Here is a 9,015-nt window from a genome sequence, read left to right on the forward strand (position 1 = left end):
TTGAGGTAAAGTACAAAATTAATGTGTGAAATGGTCAAATGACTATGACACAAGTGTATAGTTATGTAACATCACAGTTATCAAAACTTTTTACTAATAATTTAAATAAAAATATTTTACACAAATATGAGTACAAATAAAAACATAAATATGATTACAAATAAAAACAAAAATATGAAAATTGAATTTCTAGAAAATATATAAAACAAAAAATATATCCGCCTTAAAAATGGCGAGTGAGAATCTAACTTCGTAATTAGAATGCAAACAACTTCTAATAATATAACTAAAAATCAAAAAAGTTAATAACTAAAAATTTACGCATTGGTTCAACCAGTGATTCAACTGATGCACGAGTTCTGGGTTTAGCGGGTTTTCGTAAGTTTTACCGGATGATTAATTAATGATTTTTTTTTTCTAAAATCCAAACCGAATTACATATTAGATCACCGGATTTACCATTTCAACCGCGGGTCCGGATTGGGGTTCAAAACACTAGGTACAAGTTTATAGTTATGAAACACCACAATATACACGTATCAAACCCTTTTACTAATATCTTTTTTTTTTTTTAAAAAAATAGTATACACAGATATGACTACAAAGAAAAACACAAATATGATTAAGTTTCTAAAAAAAAAAAAAAAAAAAATACCCGCCTTTTGATTTTTTTTTAGAAATTTAATTTTTATATTTGTATCTTTTTATTCATCTTTGTGTTTTTCTTTGTAATCATATTTGTGTAAAAAGAAATTCTTAAATGATTAGTAAAAGGTTTTAACTTTATTAAAATAGGTGGAATAAACCTATACTAATAGGTCATTTTTCTAACTTAATATAATAGATTAAAATATATCAATATTAAAAAGTAATGTTTAAAAGTTTAGTAAACTTTTAAAATTTAAATTATTTATATTTTATTTGTAAAATAAAAATATAATTTAAACATTTTCTATAACAATTTAGAGTTACGATATATAATAAAAAATAAAATAATATTAAAACTAATAATTATTTAAATATATACTATTAGAACAGGAACATGATCTATTAATATATGTGTGATCCAACTATTTTAATATAATTACTAGATTATGACCCGTTCTTAAAATGACAGATAGTGAAACTACAATAAATGTTTTATTTTTAGTTATTAACAAATATAAAACGGTTATAATATAATAATAACATTTTATACATATTACCCGGTACTATAAAGAGTACTCAAAAAATCATTATACTATGTCAATAATGTAACTGTATAAATTTATTACATAAAATAATGTGTTATATTCATCAATTAAAAGGTCGAAATTTGAAAAATAGGTTGAAATTATTGAATAGCATTTGGGATGAATTAAACAGAAAAAGGGTTGAATATTGACAAAAGTAGAAACGCAACCCGGTTGAATTAAAAAGAAGAATAATTGCACTCTCTACACACCAAACTCACCATATTTGCATTCCATACATTAAATCCCCACAATTTTCTTCCCCCCATCACTACCATTCTCCCCTCCTCCACCCTTCTTTATGGTATCTGCATTGTTTTAGGGTATTCAGCCAATTAACTCTAAAAAATGGGTCCGAGAATTCTTGATATGAGATACATATTTGATTAATAAAAGTGGTTATGGTTATAAAATATATGATTTATTTTTTAAGTAGGTAATATAAATAAAAAGTAGTTGGGTATAACTTTTTATCAATTGGTCATGAATCATGATGCTAAATTAATAGAATAGATTAATTTTTTTATTAAATATATTAAAAATATTATACAATAAAAAGTACAAAAATAACTAAAAACTACAAATATAAAAATTAAATTTCAAAAAAATATAAAACAAAACATATACCCACCCTTAAAATATTATACAGTAAAAAGTACAAAAATAACTAAAAACTACAAATATAAAAATTAAATTTCAAAAAAAATATAAAACAAAACATATGCCCGTCCTTTTAAGGGCGGTTCAAAATCTAATTTCTAGTATAAATAAGTTACGAGTAGGGGGACTACTAGTCTCGTGTCCACACGTAACTATTATATTTTTTGGACGGTGAATGAACTGCATTCTCTAATACGTGTAGCCAACAAATTATTATCATTTTCTCAATAAACATACTATCTTTTAGATATTTTCTTTTCCATCGGGTCCCTCAATTGTTTAATAGTTAAGTAAAAGGTAGTATAACAAAGAAGAGAAGAAGGTGTGGGCACATCAATTTGAGTTTGATGCGCTGGTGAGATAGAGAGAGAGAGAGAGAGAGAGAAAGTAGATCTCACTGCTGCCGGCCGACGGTGTGGGCTCCGTCAGCCACCGTCGGTCCGGCCTCACCCTTTTCTCGTGTCTACTCTATTGCTTGCTCGGTTCTGTGTACCTTTCTTTTTGTCTCCGTCGCTGCATCTCCCTCTAGATGAGCGGTCGGCTTTGTTCGCCGCCGTGGCTCCTCCTTGTTTAGAGGTGGACGGTCGGCTTTAGCTAGTTGTTGAGGCGGAGGCTATGTTATGCTCCGGGTATTTCTTGTGGTTTCTAGGGTTTCTTTGTTCGGTATTGGCTACCGTCGTTGCTCTGGTTCGGCTGTGGAGAACGAGCGGGTTAAGGTCGGTTTTAGGCGGAGGTGACAGTGGAGGTGATTTCGTGAGCAAAGGAGGAGATCTTGAGGCTGACTCGATGACGCTCTCCGGCTTGATTTCAAGTGAAGGTATGTGATGAAGCGATTTCATTTTTCCGCGAGTCAGGGGGATGAAGAGAAGTAGGGTTTCGTCGGAGTCTCTTTGGATGATGAGATCTGACGGAACGAGATTGGCGGCGTGAAAGCTCCGGTGAGAAAGCTTCGGCGGGTCCGATCGAGTTGAGACAGAGGAGGCACGTGTCCAGCTAACGGCACAGACCTCTACACGTGTCCGGTCTCCTCGGTGGCCATTCTCGCGGAAATCGCCGGGTCGTAGTGGGCCTGATCTTGAGCCAATAGTGGTTTATTGTGGCCCGTTTGTTTTGTTTTTGGGTTATATGTTGCTGGGCTTTGGTGGTATTTGCCCTGAAGATGTAACTGGGCTTGGCCCATCTTTTCTTTAATATAAAAAAATCCATTGACGGAAAAAAAAAAAAAAAACAAAGAAGAGAAGAAGGAGATAACTTTCCCATCGAGAAACCTCGAAAATAAAATAAAAACCGAAAAAGCTCGTCGGTGACTTGTAACTCTCCATCTCTTCTTCTTCCTCTCTAAGCAATCATCCATCCACCTTGCTCCCAATCCCAATTCATCAGAGAGCCATGTCTTACGATTACCTCTTCAAGTACATCATCATCGGCGACACAGGTGAACCACACCACCACCGATCACAGTTTCCTTTTTTTCTTTTTTTTTAGGTCAATTTGGTTTTGCTAATTATTATTTTCATGTGGTTTTTTTTTCGGTTCAGGTGTGGGGAAATCTTGCTTGCTTCTGCAATTTACCGACAAGAGGTTCCAACCAGTCCACGATCTCACCATTGGTGTCGAGTTCGGTGCTCGTATGGTCACCGTCGATGGTCGCCCAATCAAACTCCAAATTTGGGACACCGTACGATTCTCTCTCTCTTTCTCTTTCTCTTTCTCCTTCTCTTTGTTCGTCTAGTTAGGTAATAGTATCGATTTGCCTTCGGGTAGATGTGATTGAGATTATTAATTTTGTCGTAATCAATGTGTTTTTCTCTGTTTTATAATTGGAAAGTTAATCATTACACAAGGGTTCTTCACTAAATGTGTGGGGTTTATGTTTGGTCTTTTTTAATGATTTAACCAAAGGTGTGATGTTGTAGGCTGGACAAGAGTCGTTTAGATCCATCACTAGGTCGTACTACAGAGGAGCTGCTGGAGCTTTACTTGTCTACGACATCACCAGGTTTACTACTCTTTTATTAATCACAATATACTTTGATCACTTCTATATTCGTGTGGATAAACTGTTAAGCTTAGAATCTCAGGAAGATCTTGTTAATTGGTAGGATATAACTGTTTTAGGCTATGACATTAACGATGCTCTTTCAGTAGAATGTTAAGCTAAGCAAAACAATTGGTTTTGGAATATTTCTAAAAATATTGTATTTCTCCATTGTTTTGGAGTTTTTGAGAAGATGATACAACGAAAAAAAATATGGATTTGGAGAGTTTAGTTATTGAAGCTCTTTTATAGTTTTGTCTTCCCCGCCCTCAAAAGTCTGTTGATTTGGTTTCAGAAGAGAGACGTTTAACCATCTGGCGAGCTGGTTAGAAGATGCTCGGCAACATGCTAATCCTAACATGAGTATTATGCTGATTGGGAACAAATGCGATCTTGCTCACAAGAGAGCTGTTAGCAAAGAGGAAGGAGAACAGTTTGCCAAAGAACATGGACTCTTGTTCTTAGAAGCTTCTGCAAGAACAGCTCAGAACGTCGAGGAGGTGATGATACTACTTTACAAAATTCTTTGTCTCATATCCGATTATTTTTACCTGTCATCGCTGGAGTCCCCCTTCGCTGAATTTAACATGTAGCATGTGTATATATATATATATCTATCTACAGGCCTTCATAAAGACTGCAGCAAAGATTCTCCAGAATATTCAGGACGGTGTCTTTGATGTATCCAACGAGGTAACTACCCTTCCGACTATGGCAATATCTTCTAGTGTTGTAATCTTGTGATTCGCCAGACCTTTATTTTATTGTGATTCAGTGTCCCTTAAATCTCTTTGGATTTTGCAGTCATCGGGCATAAAGATTGGTTACGGGCGTCCTCAAGGTGCAGCTGGAGGAAGAGACGGTGCGATCGCACAGGGAGGTGGCTGTTGTGGTTAAACAGACGTCAAGATGTATCTCATGTGTTTTGGTGATTCAGAAACTACTCTTGCTTTTATTAATATCTGCAAATGGATACACCAGAGAATGTATAGTTTCTCTTTTTTTTTGTTCTCTCTCTCTATCTTGCCACATTGTCCTTACCAAAAAGGCAAAAACTAAACCGGTGCATTTGAGATTGAGCAGCCTGATCTTTATAAACCAAACAGGCGTTGGAATCTTTTTAAAATCATTTTGTTACTTTGTACGTAAAGACAAAGATGTCCAGCTTCAAGAGTAAATTGAAATAAGAGTAACATCGAAGAATCCTATGGTTGAAGTTTCTTCTTATGTGAAGTCACCTTATTCATCTAAACGACTGATTGAAAAGCATAACCCGGATGGTTTACAGAGATCATAATAAGCAAATAGGGGCAGAAAAACGAAGAACCCGTCCTCTCGGTCCCTATGCCTTAACGTCGATTAGGAAACGTCCCTTGCTGACGCTTCAGGGTATTGAATGTACGCGTCACTAGCATCAGTCTCGGATCATCCTCTGGTATCTCACGTTCCTGTGATGCACATACCCACAAAAACCACACATCAATAACTATTGCCAAGAGAGAGTTCGGTTAAAGGGTTCTTAAAATTTTTACTTTCAGTCCCTTGTAGTAAGCTTCAACAGAAGCTAGTGTCTGTGGAATATTCCGAGCTTGCATAAGATCCCATGTCATATTGGCAACCGTGTACCCTCCGGTCTGCCAAAAAAGAAAAGAACAAGAGTTTTTTAACTATCACTAAGCGAACTCTTTACAGCATTTTTTTGGTTCGTTTCAAGAGTCTTACCTTTTCACCAGCAGCTTTGAGTAGCAGATTGCTTCCAGTTCTTGCATCTAAGAAGAAATTTCTATCGTTCATGCTGACCTGCATTTATGAATTAATTTTCGTCAGTTCTACAGGCAAAAACTCTATCATAGGCCAGCAGCCATAAACTCGGTGCATTTATCTCATGGATTATTCTTTCAGTACATATGTACTGTGCCTATAAGCACTTACCAGAGTCTCTTGAGCAATCTTCATTCCTTCCTCTGTGTAATCTGTCATGGCTCCTTCTATAAGAGTCTGTAGAAGCACGCAACAACAAATAAAATGTATACAGATCATTCAAAGATATGCTGAACACGAAACAGGGCAGAGAAGCGTGCTAATAGTTTTGGACTCGTTGTGAATATGAATCTATTTTCGTATTCATTACTCGAGAATACGATTATAAGAACGACAAAAATTGTTTTATCAAAGTTGTCATTCCGCACTAGAAAAGAACAATTTTCCTCTTCATAAAAACACCAATGATGAGGTCAGATGATAGTTACCGTGTAGAGTTCCATGGCAGGGGTTTTGTCTGAGTTCATGTAATCTCCAAACCATTTGAGACCATTTTTAAAGTCTTTCGAGTGTAGGTAGCACCTGTGTAGATACAGTATAAAAAAAATTATGCTGATATTATAAGCGCGCTTTGATTCCCAAAGAGTTTATAGTGTTAACATACTAGTAACAAAATCTTAAATTGGTAACTAAACCTATGATAAGGCTAAATGCTTTAACATCTAATGCATTACATAATCGCATATGTATACTAGGCCAATGGATTTTGGGGCATAAATTCCAGTACAGAAAAGTGAAGTCTAATATAGTCAGTCAAAGAATCACATTGCATGCTCTATTATTTGTACCTCATAATCTGTATCACGCAGTAAGTGTCCGTATTTTTTCCGTCTTTCTTAAGCATCTCAAGAAGAGCTTCCGTTGCCTGCCATTGAGAGTTACTTGGTCAGATGCAAAATTCACTCCGAAATTGCCTTATGTTACTTCCACAACAGAACGTTCCCTCAAATTAAGGACAATTTGAAAAAAAAAAACACAAATCATCTTACTTGTACATCCTTAATATCAGCGAGCGCACTGAATGCTACGTGGTACACGGTCAAATTCCTCTGGAGAAACCTGCTCCTGTGGGAATATTCAGCGGTCGGAACATTGTACAGCTCTTCTTCGCTGATGTTAAACATCATATCTTCAGCACTCTTCCTTGATGAATCAATTGATGACCAACCTTTTGACTGCTCCACCAACTCGAGAATCTTTTGAGAAACAAGGAGGATATGAGAAAACCAACTTTAAGAAAAACTAAAGTGAAAATACCAACAGGAGAAGCCTTCACAGGTTACCTTGGTGGAAAGATTTTCTGGTCTAGGCTCCTTGTTTAGGTGAGCAGTTATGAGTCCTGCATAGCAGAACTGGTTCAAACCAACACCAGCAGCAGTCATATCTCTAACTATCGCATACCTAACCATTTTCACAAGTCAAATACGAAAGAAAGGTTAGATCACTTCTTAGATGGCGCATAACTTAAAACAGAGAAAACACTGCATAATAAGTTATTAAAAGGGAATCAAATAGGTTTGTTATCAGTAACCTACACAAGATCTAACTGGCCAGAAACAGCGCAGGCATTCAGCAGGCAGACAAAAGTCTGTCCATTTGGTTTGACATCATATCTCTTCATCTCCTCGAAAACCTTACGACAACAGATAAACCAGAAGGTTCGTATATCTAAGAAATGTTGAAGAAAAAAAAAAGTCTCATGCGAAAGCAAAAGGAAGAAGATAGACATACTCGGATTGCCTCCTTCCCATTCTTGCATTTACCACATGTGGAAATCAAGAAGTTGTACAAGTTCACCTACAAGAAGGAATGCTCAGTCAACAAATGAACAACTATAAAGCCTAAAAGCTGCTGGACAATGAATCACTCAATCTGCATCTACTAAACTCTCAAGAACCAAGACGAATCCAACCAGAGAAAGAGAGACATACATCAGGGGAAATTCCCATGGACTTCATTTCTTCACGGAAAAAGAAAGCATCACTTAAACGAGCACCCTTCATCACTCCCACAACAAACGAATGGAATATATCAGCTGTAGGCTGCACACCATCTAGCTTCATATCATCATACACATCCCTCAGCAGATAGTGCCTACACATGTAACGTACACACGCAAGGATTAATTAATCAAGCAAACCAAAGTATCCATTATCGTTGGCAACACACATACCTACGCTGAGCTGTGACGGAGTTAACAACTGAGTTGTACTCCGACAGATCATTGGCGTAATTTCTCTTCGCGAGTTCCTCCGGCGACGAAGAAGAAGCGAAGAAACGACGACTAACCAGAGCTCGAACCAGAGATCGATTCCTCCCTGTTAAGAGATACGTAGATGCGTCACTAATACAATATCTACTGCGCATTCGATCGAACACACACACACACACACAAAAAGAGTAGCGGCGAAGAGAGATCGAGAAGTTCGGCAAAATGAAAATGTGATCTATCTGATTTAGCCACGAGGATCTAATAATGTATAGAGAAAAAGCGTACCAGCGATGGATTGAATGAGAAACTTCATAGCTCAGGAGCTTTTTCCGGCGAAGCTCAGTGATTACGAGACGACGAGATGGAGGAGGAGTTGTATAATCGAGTTCCGCCGTCGGAGAAGAGGGATATAGCAGCTCAGGCCTCAGGGTTTAGGTGGTAAACAATACCCGGAAAATAAATAAAAATTATCGAACCGGGTATCAACCGGTTCTAGTTTTAATGGATCTCGCTTTCTAGAGCCTGAGATGATATCAACGCGGAGTTTGTATGGGCCCTTGATGGCCTGTTGGACTTAATTTTTGGACCAATTAACGATGATGACGTGGCTGTTTGTGGTCATATCATCAAACTGCGACGATCCTGCGACGTGTGTTATAGAACGAAGAAGAAAGTGATATTTACAGTAGGGGACCTCCCCAACTAAAAAAATTTCAATCTGTCGGAAGATCACGTGAATACAACTAATACGTTCTTGCAATAAAAGAAAATTATTGACGAAGAAAAAGCTAACCAAAGCTCGTGAGAACTGAAACAGCTTTGTTTGAATAAACGAATGTTAGAGTTAACTTGGTACAACTGTTAGAAATAACTTTGCTGTAACTCTTTTCATTTTAAGACATAGATTTTTGTAAAATAACTTGAGAGGTGCTAGTTTACTCCCCGTGATTTTAAAAGATGTGGTGATCAATTATCTTTATAAAAGTCCTAGGAGATACAACGTTGAAAACTCTTTAAATAGAGAATTATTTGTAGTGTTACAAACAAAAAAA

General features: G+C 36.7%; 2 protein-coding genes across 2 annotated transcripts; one reads left to right on the plus strand and one right to left on the minus strand.

Annotated features, from left to right (window-relative positions):
• Positions 1-3,129: 3,129 nt before the first annotated feature.
• Positions 3,130-5,047, plus strand: LOC108843124 (ras-related protein RABB1b). Its single transcript, XM_018616228.2, has 6 exons — positions 3,130-3,327; positions 3,431-3,570; positions 3,809-3,891; positions 4,226-4,430; positions 4,555-4,623; positions 4,735-5,047. Exons 1-6 carry the CDS (start codon positions 3,282-3,284, stop codon positions 4,825-4,827), a joined length of 636 nt encoding a protein of 211 aa, XP_018471730.1. The 5' UTR covers positions 3,130-3,281; the 3' UTR covers positions 4,828-5,047.
• A 43-nt stretch (positions 5,048-5,090) lies between these two features.
• Positions 5,091-8,599, minus strand: LOC130503183 (pentatricopeptide repeat-containing protein At4g35850, mitochondrial). The gene is made up of 13 exons (XM_056997855.1): positions 8,249-8,599; positions 7,925-8,069; positions 7,683-7,845; positions 7,483-7,548; positions 7,287-7,384; positions 7,035-7,152; positions 6,741-6,947; positions 6,540-6,616; positions 6,180-6,273; positions 5,863-5,928; positions 5,653-5,730; positions 5,463-5,564; positions 5,091-5,378 (listed from the first exon to the last, which is right to left on the minus strand). The coding sequence occupies exons 1-13, from the start codon at positions 8,274-8,276 to the stop codon at positions 5,280-5,282; spliced, it is 1,341 nt and encodes a 446-aa protein (XP_056853835.1). The 5' UTR covers positions 8,277-8,599; the 3' UTR covers positions 5,091-5,279.
• Between the last annotated feature and the right edge of the window lie 416 nt (positions 8,600-9,015).

Source organism: Raphanus sativus, unplaced genomic scaffold, assembly GCF_000801105.2.
Source record: "Raphanus sativus cultivar WK10039 unplaced genomic scaffold, ASM80110v3 Scaffold0849, whole genome shotgun sequence".
Lineage (NCBI taxonomy): Eukaryota > Viridiplantae > Streptophyta > Magnoliopsida > Brassicales > Brassicaceae > Raphanus > Raphanus sativus.

Excerpts from the sequence above, each read along its gene's own strand:
- LOC108843124 (XM_018616228.2), top strand. The coding sequence starts at position 3,282 with ATGTCTTACGATTACCTCTTCAAGTACATCATCATCGGCGACACAG. Across the intron at positions 3,892-4,225 it reads CTTGTCTACGACATCACCAG|AAGAGAGACGTTTAACCATC; the intron begins GTTTACTACTCT and ends ATTTGGTTTCAG. Across the intron at positions 4,431-4,554 it reads CAGCTCAGAACGTCGAGGAG|GCCTTCATAAAGACTGCAGC; the intron begins GTGATGATACTA and ends ATCTATCTACAG.
- LOC130503183 (XM_056997855.1), bottom strand. The coding sequence starts at position 8,276 with ATGAAGTTTCTCATTCAATCCATCGCTG. Across the intron at positions 8,070-8,248 it reads TCTCATTCAATCCATCGCTG|GGAGGAATCGATCTCTGGTT; the intron begins GTACGCTTTTTC and ends ATCTCTTAACAG. Across the intron at positions 7,846-7,924 it reads TCCGTCACAGCTCAGCGTAG|GCACTATCTGCTGAGGGATG; the intron begins GTATGTGTGTTG and ends TTACATGTGTAG.